Below are 19,755 nucleotides of genomic sequence, written 5' to 3' on the forward strand. Positions count from 1 at the left end.
ACTTAATTTAATAGTTTATTCCCTACCTGTTCAAATATGTTTTGTGTCTTCTAGTCGTCCAGCATTTTCTGTCTGGAGGTCTCAATATTTTTAATGTAACTAATAAAACATGAAACGAAGTTCTTTTACTCACATTAGACAATCCTGTGGGTATTTGGTATGAAATTTGTGTAGATAATTTGCTAAATTATCAAGAAAATCTAAATTAATTATTTATAAGTCAGTCAGTCAGTCAGTCATTTTCTGAACCTCTTAGTCCTAAACAGAGTTGTGGGGATTGTGCTGGAGCCTGTCCCAGTCAGCATAAGGTGTAAGACAGGAACAAAACCTGGACAAGGTGCCAGTCCATCACAGGGTGAGCACACTAAAACACACACACACTTGGGCCTTGGGTCGCCATTCCACCTCATTTACATTTCTTTGGACTGTGGGAGGAAGCCGCATCCGGAGATGTGATATATTATTAGCATATATTTCAAAGAGGCCTCCGTTCAATTTCTTTAGTTGCTGAAGTAATTTTTGACATGTTGTAAGAAATACTGGGGTGCCCTTTCTTTACCAAAAACCTATTCAACCCTTTACTAAAATTTTTGTGCCATTTTTCTTTTAATTTTGTTTAGTTTGTGTTCCATTTCTTTATTTTTTGAGAAAGTTTTTCTATAGCACCAAATTATTTAAAAAATAATATAATTTAAAAAAGTAAAAAAAAAAATAATGTTGATTTCTGGCTGCTGTGATTTGTTAGCTGCCTTTGTCATTTTTTTCTTGTATTCTTCCTCTTTAGTTGTTTGTCCCAGAGGAAGATAAAACTCTGTGTGGGAGGAGTGTAAACAAGCAAATATTTGAAGGGCTGGCAACAGGACTCCTACAGACTACCGCAGAAGTACTAGGATTTCTGCTTTCTAGACTCCCTCAGGGCAGTAACCACCATGGCACACCCAGAATATCAACACAGGAAGTGAAAAACAAGCCCTCCGAGAATGAGGCCTTCAATTGCAGGGTGCAAGACCTGATCAGGTAATACAGAGTTTGAAACTGTACAAGTATACACTTTACTTCCATCTCCAAACACTGATCTTTCCATGTGAATTGCTAACTTCATTCAGTTTAGTTAATTTATTCTTTACTCTTTATTTGTATTGTATTGAAAATGCTTTCTTTCACAGCTTTTAAGCTTAAATATTGAAATAATTAGAAAAACAGCATTAACCACAAGATTTGAATGAGAAACACCCTTTAAGCCTAGTATGTCAGAACAGAAAAAAAAATGGCAATTCAGTCATAATGTACTTTTTATAGGATCAAACATTTATTTTTGCCAAATTTCTGCTAATTTTTGTTTTGGGTAACTTTTAGTTTAATAATATGCATATATAAATTACTTAATTCCCTATACTTGCTTTGGAGCTGGTGGCTACAGTAGCTACGGTATTTCATTCTCATCATTTTCTTAATTAGTGATATGTTTTTGCTGCTAATTAACTTCATTTAATTGATTGGCTATTTAAGACTCAGACCCTACAAATTAGGGGTGAGCAGCATTGCTCTCGGAGGTCCGGGCCATAGTGGCTGCAGTTTTTTTTCCCCCCAAACAAATTGCTTCATAAAAAATATTTTATTGCTGATGAAGCACTTATTGCTCAAGGGACATTTTACTGCTTCATTTTAGTTGTCTCCTTTCTTAAGATTTTGATCCCATAATTGTCTACTTTAATCTTAAACAGCTCCATTTACTGTTTTTAACAGCTCCTTATTAGATGTAAATGACAAAAGAAGTGGCAGTTCACCTTCTAGCTTGTTTCCATTTACACCTGTGCACTATTTGGTTTAATAAAATACACAGAAGGAAATTAAAGAGGAACTGCATATAACTCGTACATTTTAGGTGTAAAATCATTTGGATGATATCATTACAAAGAAAAAAAAATCTACGATTTAAGAATGACCTGACATTGCAGAGTTAAAACACTACCAAGTCATGATATTAAATGATACTTTTTATTGGCGAGGATTGTTTATTAATTAAGCCACTGCAGCACTCCAGGAACAGTCATCCTTGGTTTAGAGCAGTGCTTCCCAACCTCAGTCCTAGGGGACCCCCTGTGACTGAATGTTTTTGTTCCAACAAGATTCCTAATCAGTGACAACACCTGATAGCACTGATCTCATTTAATTAGCTGGTATTATTTGTCTTTTATTCTACATTCAGAAAAGCACTGCAGCATGATTTTTATGTTCTGCTTTTGCTATAGATTTAAATGCTTAACTCTGTTTTGTTGATTTCATTCTATTTTGCCCTTTCCCTGTACAGTTGTTCCCCTCGTTTTATCTTATTAATGACAATTAAAAATGAGCAGAGCAGACACGGTAGCAAACACTGAATAATCAAATGCTACAAGTACTTTAGCATCTGACCCACTAATTAGTAAATAATGGATTAATTAAACAATTAGAACACCTAGAAAAGTAGAATGAAAATCAAGATGAAAATATTGTTAAAAAGAAAAAAATACATTAGTCCCATCTAACTGCTTGGTACATTTTAATATATATATATACCAAACTTAGTTTTCTAATTTCTATATTGTTCCCAAAACACAGAACTTGGAAAATAACACATCACTTAATTAGCCTAGTGGTCCAATTAAAAACAGAAGCTGGTTGGAACAAAAACCTGCAGTGACAGGGGGGCCACAGGACCGAGGTTGGGAAACACTGGTTTAGAGGAAGGAATACTTGCACTAGTGATTCAGGTTGTGACTTGGACTCTTGAGATGTCTTGGCACCCGATTGTAGAATGTTTGTGGGCAGTATGGTCTTTTTACTAACAAAGATATTTACCTGCCTCTCTGTTGTTTGTCATGTTTTTGATCTTTTGAATAACTTCATTGTGATAACTACAGACACTATTAAGCACACTGAAGATGAATTAGTGTTTGTGAAAGAGCTTATTACTTTATTTAAACATTGAAGGGTCCCCTTTTTCAAAGAAAATAATGAAACTATGTTTTCAAAATTAATGTATGACATTATTATGAACTTTACTAAAAAATGTAACTTTCAACTGTAATTATTATACAGTACCATATAGTAACAGTAATATAAAAGTATATAGTGGTTATGCATCCTTCAGTTATTCCATATGACACAAGACTTCCAATGAAGTTGACAGACATGGAACTGATAGCCCATCAAACAGTACTGTAGATATAGATGAATGATTATTGTAAGACTCCATCTAGTTTATCAGTTAAACAGATCATAATAGATTGAAGACATCCTTGAGCTTTCTCCAAACATAGACCCGTCCATATAAGGGATGTTTCTAATATGGATGTGGAAAAGTTTTCTTCTTGGTGCAAAGAGAATTGTCTAAGTAACAGGTTATTGACTTCCACTGCACCAAAGAGCCTCTATGTCCCTTCACTATTCAAAGAGTAGATGTATAGGTGGTCCACTACTTCAAGTACTTGGGGATCCACATTAATAACAAGGTGGACTGGTCTCAAATCACAGAGGAACTATATAAGGGCAGAGCAGACTCTTTTCCCTTAGGATACTGTGTTCTTTTAATGTGATTAATGACATCCCTCACATTTTCTATAACTCTGTGTTGGCCAGTGCAATTGTCTATGTTGTGGTGTGCTGAGCTGGTAACATCACTTCAAGAGAGGCCCACTGAATCAACAAGCTAATTAAAATTGGCAAGCTTGGTTATAGAATGCACCCTGGAGGTAGCAGCAAGGGAAATAATTAAAACAAAACTGAGCGCCATTATGAACAATACTACACATCCTTTCCATGGCACCCTAACCCAGAGGACTTTCATCCAACGAATCATTCAGCATAAGTGTGTTAAGAAACACTACAGGAGCTCCTTCATGCTAGCTCCAATATGATAACATGTCTGTCTATCTATCTATCTATCTATCTATCTATCTATCTATCTATCTATCTATCTATCTATCTATCTATCTATCTATCTATCTATCTATCGCAACCAGCTGGGGGAGATGGCATGTACTTCCTCTGGGCCACGAGGGGGCAACCACCCTGGATCAGAGGAGGACCACGAGAGAAGAGCAAGGAGGCTCAAGCCCATTGGGGCCCGTGGCCACCACCAGGGGATGCCCCCGAGTCTCAGAGGGCCTGGGATTTATCTACTTCCGCCATACCCTGAAAGATGGAGGAGGATCCCTCCAAGGATGCCTGGAGTGCTTCCGAGTGCTCTCCTGACACTTCCGCCATACCAGGAAGTGTTGTCAGAGGGAACACCTGGTGCATGGTTTTACCATTATATTGTCTGCCCCTGAAAGTATATAAACAGTGCATTCACAAAAGGTTAACCTAAAGGCAACGGAGGAGAAGAAAACAAAACTTGGTTCTACACAGGCTCCATTTCATCTTTATATTTTAAAATCACGTATAATTTTTAATCCATTTCACTCCAATAATTTTTTAATCAACAATCAATTTACACCTTTTTATGTACCTTTATTTAGCTATGTTACTTGCCTCTATACACAATATGAATATATTAAGCAAAATCAATGTTTAGTTGTATATTAAAAAATAATGAGTTAACTTTGTAGCATTAATTTACACTATTCCATCACATGGCTCGTTTTGTTGACTCCTTTGTACCCCTCCTGTACCTGCGCCAAGTACTTGCACCTAAAAGTATAATGACCTAATCTCCGTTAGTGCTTAAGACCGAGGTATTAAATTAAGAATTATCCATCCTGAGACTTTATCCTAATCACCAGATCACCACCCTGATTTTATAAAATCTTTTTCAGTATTTTTTTTTTTGTCTTTGGTCTCCATACTCTGTGTTAAAAAAAGGGTATTGTTATTATTACTATTATTTAATGCAATAGCTGAAACAGGCAGGAGGTTTAGAATATTAATATTTTTGTGTATTCTGTTACATGCCCTCATGGGGGATTGAGGCAAGAGTTCTGTGGTTCATTTTTTTATAGGAGGAGCATTAGAACTAGAGTTTAGAGCTTTAAAAATCTATTTATATTCACATTACATAGCTCTACTGAGTAGTCATTTTTTTCTCAAAGATATCAGTCACCCACTCCTTGTATTCTGAGGGCAAAGTACACTGATTTTTTTGTGAAAATGGTATGGTTCCAGCTGTAATAAGGAAATCAAAGAATTTACTGATTTGGCTTTTGAGCCTGTTTATTTCTGGCATTTTACTATTGTGCAAAGGAAAATCTGTTCACTGTCTTTTAATCAGTTTTGCAATTCACCAGTTTATTGATACACAAATATCATGTTTGAGTTTCTTTTAGCATGTACAAGGACATCTTTGCAACACATAACCAGTATAGCTAATAATGTGATAATTCAAGTGGCTTTGAAAGGAAGCAAACACTTGCAGCAAGTTGGTTAAAAAACACTGGCATCCAATTATCCAATCCCCCCCACACCCCCTTAAGCACAGGTGATGCTTTAAGTAAGCCTCCTTACCACAGCTGCAGCTCCACTGCTGAACACGACAAATCTCTACCTTTCTACAATATTGCACTTTTATTTTGGAAGAAAGTAACATTAACTTCTGTTCATGAAGCCTTGTTAAATTCATCCACTTCTGAACACACTTAATTCGGTTCATTTTGTGGAGAACTTTTTGTATTTCTAATGTTAATTTCAGGGTACTTTTATAGATCTGTCATAAACTAATGTTTCAATCTCCACAAAAAATACTGGATTATAAATCTTGGCTGCAGTTAAACCTATTATTACTGAAAAGTCATTAAACTTGCCCTGGGGGAAAAATATAAGCGATTAGTAATTGTAATATTTGGTTAGATACAATTACATTAAAAACTTACAGTTAAAGCTTATGGTTCACCAGTATTAATTGTTCCTACTATACTATTTGCTTTCAACTGTTGCTTTCATTATTACACATCTTATAAATCTATATTGGCACAGAAGACATAGATGCAGATTGTTAAAATCTTATGAAAAAAATTGGTGATAAAATAAATGCCTTAATATCCAGAGCTACCTTATCAGTCCTGTCACCCAAAGACTCATTAATGTTAGCTTTATTAAATGGATAGATAGATAGATAACATTTTATGTAGCATTTAATTTCTTTGTATCTGAGTTGTTACTGTGCTCACATTTAAGGTGAGGTGCTCACATATGTAAGAATTACAATATTTATGTTTATGATGACATCTGTGAGCAGGTATAGTGAGGTCTCGGAGAAGCCCACAGCTTTGACACCACTTTACTGAGACGAATAAGGGGCTTTATAATAAATGTGATTCTGAAGCATTTCAGAAATATTTTGAACATTTTAGGAAATGACACAATATTTATTTGTTGTAAAATAACAGTCTAGTATATACACTATTCTGGCACAACGTTAAATCTACTGACAGGTGATGTGCATTGAATTGACTTATTCAGTGGCACCGTATTGTTAAGCAGCAAACGAACAGTCTGTTGTTGAAGGTGATGTGCAAGTATAAAGTTCTAAGTGACTTTGTGACTAAGTGCTGAAAAACCTAATGCTGACCATAAGAGAAAGGTGTCAGAACATAGTACATCGAAGAGTGGTGCGTACAGGGATGTACAGTATTGTTTACTTGGAGAAGAGGTGGCAACAGGATGGGCTATGGGAAGAAGGAAAGCTGGCAGGGGCAGTGTATTGCTCTGGGCAGTTGTTTGCTGGGTTGCCAACAATCAGATGGTTGAGACAGAAGTCAGTGTGGATTGCTAGGGATCCAGTAGATGCCACTGTGTAGGGAAGATGGAGTCAGGCTCAATGTGTCCTGGCTAATGCAGAGGGATGATGGCCAGAACGGGAGCTGGAGGACCACTTGCCCCAGGGTCTTTGCCCCATTGAACATACCTGGGAGATGGGTGAGCATGGTGATATAAGAGTGAAACAGAAAGCACTGGACAGAGGATTATAAGGAACTATTCTGACTTTGATTGTACCCTTGATTTTACTGGATTGTTTGTTTGATTTTAACTTTCTCGCTAATGCACTTTGTGGATGTGAAGCCAGGTGGCCCTAATGGAATCGTTCATGAGGAAATTGGCTGTTCATGTTTACATGTAAAGGTGCGGTCAGCTAAGCTGGTTTCATTGTTGATACTCCATGGATTATTAGGCAGAGCTCTCCAGTACCCATGGAGTTTAGAAAGAGACTGAGCAGGATAGAAAAAGGAAGAAGAAATCAAGGATGCAAAATTGTGGACTAAAGAAAGAGGAAAGAATCCATTGTAGTCCATGCATGAGAGAGATTGACAAAGTGGTCAGGGCAAATCCCATGGTGGAGTGGCATGAGGGTTACAAGTTACAATGGAATGATTGTCAATTAATATTCACACAAAGTGCTCTATAAACTTCCTGTGTAAATGGCCACTGAAATAGAATCCTTTGCAATTCTGCAACTGAATTGAACTATTTGAAAACATTTGGATTTTATTAAACAGTTTACTAAAATGGAGAGGGTACTAAACCAAGGTTTAGAATAGTAATTGATAACTTGATAATTTACTTTATTTGCCATTTGCAATGTTTTGCATTTATAATTTATAATTTTTTGTATACCAGAGTCACTCAGAGTTTGGGGGTCAGAGCGCAGGATCAGCTATCTGTACTGTGCCCCAGGAGTGATTGCAGTTTAAAGGCCTTGCTTAAGGGCCCGACGGAGTAGCATTCCTCCTGGCACTGCAAGGATTTGAACTGGCAACCTTTGAGTTACCAGCCCAGGTCCTTTAGCCTGACGGCCACCACTCCACCTTGTAGTAAGTAAGTCATAGTAGTAGTCTTAAGAGCTGAAGGTGTGGTCATGTGCCCAAAAATACTTGTTCACAGATTAATCAACAAAATGTAACTAAAAATTAATTTTAAGTTCTTCTTCAAAATGTATTCTCTGAAAGTTTATTTCCATAACTGCTTACTGAACTAATGTAGAATCATCAGCAAATTGTTGCCTTCATAATAAATCACAGGAGTATAGCAAACATTAAGCATATGGGGGTGCTGTTGCAAGACTAAACACAATTTAAATGTTATTCTTTTCTGTGTTGTATCTTGTATTCTTGTGGTTTACAGTAATCTTAAGGAAGTACTCATGTTTTGTCAAGATGTGTGGCCCCTGATTAAAGCTTTATGTTGCTCTCTCCTCTTGTGATTTGACTGTAAACAGCATTACTGATGTTCTCTCTTTATGAGAAAATAGTGGAGCTACGTGCAATGAAGGACATTCTAAACTTATGAGAATAGTAATATCTCAGTGAACATTTTGAATGCACTCCATGATTTTATTCTGATTCCTTCCTTGCAAAACTGGGTCAAACAACTGCCATTCAAAATTGATTGAGACATAACTTTGGCTCAGGACTTCTCATGCCATGTAAGATGTCTGTGGTGAGGAACATCCTGTTATGTGTACACTGGTTCACTGGATTTGAAATAAGGACTGCAAAAATATTGCCATTTTTTAATAGCTGAATTTTGTACTGAATTTGCACATCATGCCATTGTAAAGGTATCTATTCACTCATCAGTTATCATCTTATTATTTATATGTAACCTACTCAGTTACAAAACCTATTTAATCTAGTGAAAAATTACAGGGAGGCACTGATTATTCCAGCACTATTGGGTGCAAGGCGAAAACCAACATTGAATTACATTTTGTTCTGGACACTGACTTCTTTTTCATTTTTATTCAGAAAAGGTTTTGTTTATTCTGTTGGAAAACCATGAAGTTTAATTAAGCACTGCATTTAAACTGGATTGAATTGACTTGGTGATACTTGTATTTTAGAGGGTTTAACTGACATTTTAATTTATGCAAACTAGAAACAAACGGGTAGACCAACAGACATACACAATTGAGAGTTTCTTGGAGTCGTTTTTTTATATAAACACGTTTTCTATTAAGGGAAGGGTGTCAGATTTGGCTATTAAAATGCTGTTTTTGTTGCAGTGTTCTCTTGATTTACTTCTTGATTTTCCCAAACAGATAATGCAAGGTGGTGTTTTCTTGATTTTTACAATAACAAACCAACAGACTGTAACTGATATAATACCACATAGCCTTTATTATCATAACAACACCAGTTGAGTGGTCTTTGTTGAAGCTGAAAAAAAATAAAACAGACAGTAACTTACTATTATTACACATTGAGACTGTCTAAAATAACAATATTTAAATCCTTCAGAAAAGATGCTATTTCAGGGATCACTGTCGTTGTTGGGATACTAGATAAAATAATAAATAGGAAAGTGCAAATAAGTTTAAACTCTGGCTGTACAATTTGATATATAATAAATACAATATACTACACATGCTTTACTGTACAGCATAAATATATATACAGTATATATTTTTAATATCTATCATTAACATTGTAACAGTATTACTTGCACACTAATGTAAGACTTATATATAAAGTTGTAAGTGTAAATATTGCCACTTCACCCCTTCAATGCATGATATTATAATAATGATGATGTAAATTTGTGACTTATTTTAAATTAGAAAAAAAACATACATTTTTTATACATGAAATGTTTGAGTACCTCACTATACCTTCACATTAGCATGTTTGATCTAATATTTTCCTTATTTTTCTGCATGGTTATGACAAAGTCACTTTCTTATCACATTATGCAATTTTCTTATAAATTATAAGTCCATGTTCCAGGTTTACCCCGATAAGCTGGTTACACATAACACCCATCCTGCTCCGCCTTTACTGACTCCCTGTGTCTTACAGAATCGAATATAAAATTCTACTAATAACCTACAAAGCCTTAAATAACCTCGCTCCAAACTACATCAGTGACCTTCTCCATCACTATGTGCCTGTCTGCCCACTAAGGTCCTCTGATTCTGGCACTCTTGTGCCCCACACTAATCTACACTCCATGGGTGACAGGGCCTTCAGTTGTATAGCGCTCAGACTCTGGAATGACCTACCAAAATTACTAAAGTCAGCTGACTCAATGAATTCTTTTAAAAAAACATCTCAAAACTCATCTGTTCAGGAAGGCTTTTAGCTCTACTTGACTTTATTACCCTTCTCTCAGTTTACCTCTCTGTCAAGATGCTCATGTAACCTGTGTGTGTGTGCGCTAAACCATCAATTATGTTGTCTGTTGGGCTTTTTCTCGGAATTTATTATCTTACTGTTCTTTATGTATTTATCTGGTTTAGTACAATGCTATATATTGTATACCCTACCATTCTTTCTTAAACTCTGTGAAGTGCCTTGAGCATGGGAAAGGCCCTGTATAAATAAAATGTATTATTATTATTATTATTTTCCTTCACTGTCCACAGTTCTGGGATTCCTGAATTTCTTTTTCATATCATCCAACACCATCTTCAACCACATCCTCTTTGGCCTCCCTCCTGGCTTCGTCCCCTCCAAACTCCATCTTGGTGCACCTGTTCACCTTATTGTCCTCTTCTGTTCAGTCCATATTTCCAAACCATTTTCATCAGTTTCTCTTCAGCATAGCCCTTACTCCCTCCACACCAAGTCTGTCCCGTAATTCAGTGTTCATCTTCCTCCCATGCCATAACACTCGACAAATTCACCTAATCAATGTCATCTCAGTTTTGTCCAGCTTTACTTCCTGTTCCATTTTAATCAGCCATGTCTTACTCCCATAGAGAATTCTACCTTCCACATGGCTTTCATAAACTTTACCTTACAATGCCAGGGAGACTCCTTTAGAGGAGAGCTCCCAGAATTTCTTCCATGTATCTCTCACTCAGTTGTCTCTTCTGTATTTTGCCAAACCTGAAATATCCAGAGGGTATATTTGAATTTTCTTAATAACTAAATAAAGTTTCTTAATAACTCAATTTGTAATAGTACAAAGTTGGTATCTACTTATATTCCAAGCATCCAATCTCCCTTTCATGTTGCAGGCTTCTGCAAAGTAGTTGTGTCAATGTGATTCAGCCACTTTGGCTTCGGCTAAAACGTGATTTTATTGTATTGCCTGAAACTCTTAAGAAAAGAAAGTTAAATGAGGTGAGGTTTATGTTGCCACTAGATATCCTGATGAAGGGAACAGAAAATTAAGGTTGTTCATCAAAGCCATAAAGAACTTTGACTTTAGGTTTATTATGTTATTTTTTTCAAATGGACAGATTACAGTAAAATTCTTTCTTTCATTTGTTATTCAACATGCAATATTTTGCCACAGTCCTACACTATTCTAACGTGTTTAACACTCTTACTGAGACACTTCTTTCTTCCTTTTCAGACCATTTAGTCCATCATGCTTATTTGTTTATCTCATACCCTAGTTGTTCCAAAATCTCATCCAGATTAATGGTTCTTAAAAATTTCTTCTTCGACTATATGTCTTGGTACTTTGTTCCAGATTCCCACAACTGTTTGTGTAAAGAAGTGCTTCCTGGCTTCAATCTTAAATGCACTTTTCCTTAGTCTCCACTGATGTCCTCAAGTATGACATTCACTGTTCAGTTGAAAGAACTCTACTGCATCTACTTTTTGTATGCTTTTGAGAATTTTGAACACCTGGATTAGCTCTCCAGAGAGTCTCCTCTTTTCGAAACCAGACCGGTTTAGCCGTAATACAATGTGTCCTTAAGTCCTGGGATGCACTTGGTTACACTCCTCTGTATTGGTTCAAGTGCTGCTAAGTATTTCTTTTAGCAAGGTAACCAGAACTGCAGGCAATTCTGCAGATATGGTCTCACTAGTGCGAGCATAACGTCACTTGACTTATATTCAACAGTTTATTTGTAATTTTAATAGCTTCTGCGCATTGTTTAGATGATGAAAATGTTTTGTCAACTTGCGGCCATTTGCAAATTTTACAAGTTTTCTAATTATACCTGAATCAGTGTCATTAATATAAATCTAAAAAGTAGCTGTCCAAAGACAGACCCCTGAGGGACTCCATTGATGACCTTTCCCCATATAGAACATATTTCTGTTGTCTTTGCCCCCCTCCAGTTAACCAAATTAAGATCCAGTTTTTTAGGTTACCTCTGATGTATACAGCTTCTAGTTTCAGAATTAACCTTTCGTGTGGAACTGAGCCAAAGGCTTTTCGAAAATCTATGTAAATTTTTGTATGCTTTGCTTTTCCTAAGATACTTTTATATAGCAATCCATTTTAGAGTTGTCAAAGAAGTTTGGTGGTGGGACAGAAGAGGAGGAAGTGTTGTTTATCTGTTTGTAATCAATAAAAACATTTAGTGGACAGGGTTATAAAGTACCTAAGCACGGTCAGGTTTTATTCTTGACATTTCCTGTTTAATATGAACCAACCTCTACCATTCTTCATGTTCAACCACTGAATATTTTTGTCTATAGCAAGGCAGAAGTAGAGAACAACAACAACAAGAACATTTATTTATATGGCACATTTTCATACAAATGATGTAGCTCAAGGTGCTTTACATAATGAAAAAAGAGAAAAAGATAAAATAAATCAGAAAATAGAATTAGGGAACGCTAATTAACATAGAGTAAAAGTAAGGTCCGATGGCCAGGGAGGACAGAAAAAAACAAGATAAACTCCAGACGGCTGGAGAAAAAAAAAATCTGAAGGGGTGGCACAGTTTGCCACCACAGAAAACCAGAAAAAGAACAGAAGAGAAAGTAGGGATTAGAACAGATTATGGAGCCACCAGGAATGATATTGATAATTACATGCATATACAGAGTATCAGGATTAAACTAAAATGAAGCTATGAGAACGCCATGTTAAAATAATGAGTTTTTATCAGTTTTTTTAAAGTGCTCTACTGTATTAGCCTGGTGAATTTCTATCGGTAAAACTATTCCAGATTTTAGGTGCATAACAGCAGAAGGCCACCTCACCACTTCTTTTAAGTTTAGCTCTTAGAATTCTAAACAGACACTAATTTCAATCAATCAATCAACATTTATTTATATAGCACATATTCATACAAAAAAATGTAGCTCAAAGTGCTTTACAAAATGAATAGAAAAATAGAAGACACAATAAAAAATAAACATAAGTCAACATTAATTAACATAGAATAAGTAAGGTCCGATGGCCAGGGTGGACAGAAAAAACAAAAAAAAAACTCCAAGAGCTGGAGAAAAAAAAATAAAATCTGTAGGGGTTCCAGACCACGAGACCGCCCAGTCCCCTCTGGGCAATCTATCTAACATAAGTCAAACAGTCCTCTTTATATTTAGGGTTTTCATGGGAGGACCTGATGATGATGGTCACGTAGACATCAATGTTGGTGCATCATGATGCTTTTGAAGATCTAAGGTTACGATTTGGAGTGTAAGGTGAAAGACATTCTGAAATATAGGATGGAGCAGATTATTTAAGGCTTTGTAAACTATAAGCAGTTTTTTAACATCAATTCTAAATGACACAGGTAACCAGTGTAGTGACATCGAAACTGAAGAGATGTGCTCAGATTTTCTTTTCCTAGTTAAGATTCTGGCAGCTGCATTCTGCACTCGTTGTAATCGATTGATGTCTTTTTTGGGTAGTCCTGAGTGGAGTGTGTTACAGTAATCTAGTCAACCAAAAACAAAAGCGTGAACTAATTTCTCAGCACTTTGCAATGTTATAAGAGGTCTAACTTTTGCTGTTTTTCTTAAGTGAAAAAAATGCTGTCCTAGAACTATTAATATGTGATTTCAAATTCAGGTCAGAGTCAATAGTTACCCCTAAATTCTTTACCTCCATCTTGACTTTTAATCCTAATGCATCAAGTTTATTTCTAATAACCTAATTATATCCATTTTTGCCAATCACTAAAATTTCTGTTTTCTCCTTATTTAGTTTGAGAAAATTACTACTCATCCATTCAGAAACACAAATAAGACATTGTGTCATTGAATCAAGAGTGCTGGAGTCGTCAGTCGCTATTGATAAATAAATAGAAGAAGATTAGTGAATTCAAGATCAGTGCCATCATTAAAATGGACCAAAGATGGTTGTTCTAGATTACATTCAACAGCTGTTTTTATTAAGAACTTAAAGCAATATTAAAATTTAACTTGTGTGCATTTTCTTTCATATTCATATGTCATTTCATATTCAATTATATGAATGTGGAAGGAAGGTAAAATGATGAAAGAAATTTCTCAGGTACCGTGTGTCCCCTGTAGAATGCATTCATCACTTTTACCCCAAGTGTATTCATACTCTTGACTTCTTTCTTATGAGATAAGGTACTTGTGTCAACAACTGTCTTTTCTTTTTCTAATAGAAATATTTTGCTTTGAATGTCATCTATTGTGTACTATAAAGGCTATTCACTTATTTCCTTGCTTACCACTTTTCATAAAAAGAGTGAATCGCCAAAAAGAATGAATCACTAAGTCCTAGGAGAATAGCTGAGATTTATAGAAGAACTACAGGGCCTGCTTGCATCTTTAGATTGGTGGAGGAGCACCACTAAAACACATAGTAAATGAATGCACCATGTGAATGGGTGCTTTCTTTAAATGTATTTTTCATTACTCAGATGTAACCAAGATGATGTGATTATTATTTACACATTAGGATGGCTGTGGTGGGCTTGCACCCTGCCCAGGGCTTGTTTCCTGCCTTGCACCCTGTGTTGGCTGGGATTGGCTCCAGCAGACCCCCGTTATCATGTAGTTAGGATATAGCGGGTTGGATAATGGATGGATGGACATTAGGATGGAGAAGAAGAAGGAAAACAGGAAGGGATTAATAGTTTCACAGGCCTAAAGAGAATAGGGAGTAACAACACCATGCACATTGCTGTGTGTGCATAAAACCAGATTGTAAATGTGTTACACACCTTCAGCTTTATTTATATCCCAGCATTCATAGGGAGAGTAATGAAAAGGTGTAACATCACTAGAAAGTACACCCACAAGGTGTTTTTATTCATCTATTAATTTTTATTAAGTTAAAATTATAGCTAATAACAATCTATTCAATCAAATAAAACTGAACAAAACCAAAATTCAACCCCCACCCAAAAGAAAAAAAGAGGAGAGCCAGCTAACAAAGCCTATTCCTTGATATAGAAGATTATTCTAAAATGTTACCGAGTAGATCCTGTCATATTTTAAAAATGTTTTGATCAGATCCCTTTAGTGAGAATATCATTTTTTCTAATTTCAAATAGTATAGGACATCAGTTAACCACTGGCTTAAAAGTGGTGGGGTGGTATCCTTCCAGTTGAGCAAGATAAGTCTACACGCTAACAGTGTGGTAAAGGCAATAATGGGAGTACACTAAACATTAGCTGTTAATGGGTTAGGAGTGATTGCGACACCAAGGTGCTGTGTGAATCTTTAAGACAAATCAATATTTCTTCTGGAATAGAAATAAGTGGAAGGTGTGGAAAATTGGGCAACTTCAGTTTAGTAAAGTTTCTAGCTTGAAAGTAGGAGAAAATTGTGTATGAGAAGTCAACTTTGAAGCTTAATTACTTGTATGAGGCAAAAACAAAGTTTCTAAATGTTTTAATCACAGACATTTCCCAAATAAATTAAATACTGTAAATGTTTGAGAGGCTGGAAAAAATGGTTGTCATGTAGAGGTGCAACAGATAAAAGCTTCTCTGTCTTAAAGTGCTTGCTACATTGGTTCCATATTCTGAGCAAATGAAGGGCAATTGCATTATTAGTGTATTGACAATAATTTTTATTTACAAAGGCATAAAGCAAGGAATATAAAGACTACAAGATTCTAAATGTATTGCAGACCTGGCTTATGTATATTCATTAATTTGTGTTGATGTCCAGGTCTTTATGGCCTGTATATTTGCTGCCCAGTAATAAAACTGAAAGGTAGTGTCATGCCCCCTTTCTGTTTTAGGTTATGGTAGAGTTGCCTTCTGGATGCATTGATGTTTAGAATTCCAAATAAATAAGGCTATGATAGAATCTAATTTCTTAAAAAATAGGTTTGTTAATGTACATACTGTCTATGGGGATGGTTTGAGATATGAAAAGAAGCTTGGGAAGGATGTTAATCTTAACAGTGTTGATTCTCCCTGCTAATGTGAGATGGAGGGTGGACCATCTATTCACATCTTGTTTAATTTTTTCCACGCAGACAGCAAAAGGGTGTTTTTAAATAGGTAAGTGTGAAGCACAGCATAGCTGTACATATTTATGGTAACCTGTGAAGCCTTTTAGCGTATACAGTGTCATCTGACAATTACTCAGTGTTGTGCTTTTCAGATCTTTTTTGACCTGTTTCTGACACCCCTTTTAGGTGCCCTGGACAATGCATTTCTCTCACCCCAAACCTACTTTAAATTGATTCACCATCTTTGCTTGTAGTAGCAGTGATCCTAACACTTACGTAGAACAGATGATATTTAGAGTTTTATGGGTTGTGAACAAAAAAATGCACCTTAAATTCAGAGGGAAATCCATGAAAAATGAGTAGTGTATCAAAACAGTGTTTACAATTCTGAGCTGAAACAATGACATTTACAATATATCTATGGGCTGTGAACAAACAAAGCACCTTAAGTCCACCTAAAGTTCTGTTACAGTCAATAATAGGGTATTTAACCTTTTTCACTTTTCTTTAATTTGTAGAAATGTAAGAAAGAAAGGGGATGAGATTTAATTTTGAACATATTAAATTTAGGAAACACATTTTAGCTTCATGTTGACTCTTACAAACTGCAAATTTTGTACAAAGGATTCTAAAGCACAATGTAACAGTGTGAAAGAAAGAAAGACCTTTATTTGCCTTCTCTGGAGGAAATTTGTTTTTTTTTTTTACAAAATCTCTTCAAATAATTATACACAAGTAGGTAGATAAGTAAATAAATAAGTTAAGAAAAAAAGACATACAGAGCTTCTGTAAATCAAGGTTTCCATAAAAATTAGCATTAAAAAGTAGTAAACATTTAGTGGATCACCATAGACAGACAGACAGATAAATACTTATAATAAATATTAATCCCAATTGGAAATTCACATACTCCAGCAGCATACTAATAAAAGACAATATTAAATTGAAGAGTGATAAAAATGCAGGTAAAACGGACAATAACTTTGTATAATGTTAACGTTTACCCTCCCGGGAATTGAAGAGTCCCATAGTGTGGGAAAGGAACGATCTCCTCAGTCTGTCAGTGGAGCAGGGCAGTGACAGCAGTCTGTCACTGAAGCTGCTCCTCTGTCTGGAGATAATACAGTTACAGTAGATGCAGTGGATTCTCCATGATTGACAGGAGCCTGCTCAGCGCCCGTCACTTTGCCATAGATGTCAAACTGTCCAGCTCCATGCCTACAATAGAGCCTGCCTTCCTCACCAGTTTGTCCAGGCTTGAGACATCCCTCTTCTTTATGCTGCCTCTCCAGCACACCACCGCGTAGAAGAGGGCGCTCGCCACAACCGTCTGATAGAACATCTGCAGCATCTTATTGCAGATGTTGAAAGACGCCAGCCTTCTAAGGAAGTATAGTTGGCTCTGTCCTCTCTTGCACAGAGCATCAGTATTGGCAGTCCAGTCCAATTTATCATCCTGCTGCACTGTATATATTCCGTTCTTGGGCAAAGCAAAGCGGTAGATGCCATACAGAGTTTGGAGTAAATTTGGCATTTTTAAACTACATATGGGAAACCTAATGAAATTTAAGAGTCATTAGACAGATGTTACATTGCCATTTGGTTGCAATCATATTACATAGGCTAGGGTGGCATTATATGTAGTCCAGGTCCGTCTCAATTTATTTTTATATTTGTAAGAGCGCATTCAAGGGTCAAATTAACTCATTGCTTTAAAGGGCAATTCTTGAAGAGACAGGGGATAAAAAAACAGAAAAAAGTAAAACATCAAAGGGTACAAGCCACCATGAGATTCTTGTCTGTAATTTCTGTGTTTTTTTTAAATGGCTACAGTGCATTAACTAAGAACTTTTATCATATTTAGGACGCAGCACACACATTGTTTGTCTTCTTTTGATTTAAAAGTTTGAAAATGTATGCTAAAATACATTCAATCATAAAATAGCAAACCTATTTAAAAAAAAAAAATCAAAAAAGGCTCATGATAAAATAGTTCCTCATAAATGCTAGAGGTAAAACAGAAACAAAGGCAGGAGCCTAGCAGACCTTTTTTAATATAACAACAATGAATTGTGGCCAAATGCTGAAAAATGCTTTTTTTTAGTTACACATTGAAGAATGTGATTTGTTTCTAGTTTTAAATGATTTTAGCTGATGTTTGCTGTTTGAGTGTTGGAAAGTGCATTTGGATTTTTTTAGATAAATAAAATTAGTTAATGTACTAACAGTGTAGTTAGTATGGGAGATAGCCGAGTCCCAATTGATGTTGCTCTGAATGCATGCATTAGAGGATCAATAAGAATTGTGATTCCAGCAATGTTTGATAGATCTGCAACTGTCTTCCCTCTGAATTATCTTAATTTAGGACAGTCCCAAAACATAGCAGCTAACAAGGTTGCTGCCATATGGTTTCAGTCAAAATTAGTCCCGTACTGAATGTACAAAATTTTAGGTAGTGTTAACATAGTGATGTGCATTACAGTGTATATTACACAGACTATGAAGAATATATACAGTATTTTCCTTGCAGTACATGTATAAAGTATATATTTATAATATTATACATGTAATATTTACTGCATATCTGTGCAGTAGGTTATGAATAATTGAATTCCATTCCTTCCTTAGATATCTATAAAGATCCCATTCCTAGCCTTGCATAAGATCATCTACATTTGTGCTCTGTGAAGTAAACTGATAGTCTAGAAATACCACTATAATTCTTCTCTTTGTCAGGTAATATATACTCAAATGTAGATGCTGATGGAAGATTAGTAAAGTTAGGCAGGTTCCTTTTAATAACGTTTCTTGCCTGTCAGTAGAATAGTAATGTGTTCAAAGAATTTTGTGTTTAGGATATAGCTGATCAAAAGGTGTGATCCTATTGTCTATATAAACTTTTCTGAAGGTTCCAATACCTGATACCTTCTATAATTCTTTATTTGTTAAGGGGTTCAATAAAATTATGCCGTGATGAAGCTGTTGGATAAGTTTTTATCTTTAAAATTTTGTTCCATTCTGTCAGCTTTAAAGAGTAATTTCTTGAATTAAGTGAGTATGGATGAGTAGTACTTGTGATGGGCAGCCAGCCTGGAATCATTCTCAGGTGTGATACAAGTCCACTATAGGACTCTGCAACTCCCCCTGGCAGCCCCCACAGGACCCAGCAGGGCTGTACCAAACTCCAGCTCCCAACCTGCCCTGTGGGAATCCGTGGTGCTAAATGTGCAGTGTGTCATTTGTAGTAAACGAGAGGGTTGGCTACAGGATTAAAGTAGCAGCAGCCAAGCAAAATTAAGCAAAACCTTGAAGTCAGAATTCATACAAATGCTCCTCACTTGTCTGGATTTCAGTTTTTTATTTTATTTTTATTTTTTTTTGCTCACATTCTTGGGGCCTCGTGTTTAAATGGTACTTATGCACAAAAATGTTGTGTACGCCAATTTCCACACTCATTTCAAGATGTATAAAAACTAATTTTGATTTAAAATTATGCACATTTTCACAGCAGCCTCACTACATGCGTACACATTTTTCTGCTCAGTTTTGCCAACACGTGGTACCCAGCGTCAAAGCACTGCTAATCTTTCTGCGTGGTCTCCCTTTCTTCCTTTAGTTTCACACTCATTACATTATCAAATACAACAAAATTAATTACATATTGTTTACAAATTCAAGGCACTTGATTGTAATCTGCAACAATA

General features: G+C 35.9%; 1 protein-coding gene across 2 annotated transcripts in view; it reads left to right on the forward strand.

Moving 5' to 3' along the window:
- The window catches only part of scaper (S-phase cyclin A-associated protein in the ER), a 641,491-nt gene that overhangs the window by 490,052 nt on the left and 131,684 nt on the right, over positions 1–19,755 (forward strand). For both annotated transcript variants that reach the window (XM_039773420.1, XM_039773421.1), the window contains exon 25: positions 785–1,017. In XM_039773420.1, the coding sequence (XP_039629354.1) occupies positions 785–1,017 (233 nt within the window). The remainder of the gene's footprint in view (positions 1–784; positions 1,018–19,755) is intronic.

Source organism: Polypterus senegalus, chromosome 12, assembly GCF_016835505.1.
Source record: "Polypterus senegalus isolate Bchr_013 chromosome 12, ASM1683550v1, whole genome shotgun sequence".
Classification (NCBI taxonomy): domain Eukaryota; kingdom Metazoa; phylum Chordata; class Cladistia; order Polypteriformes; family Polypteridae; genus Polypterus; species Polypterus senegalus.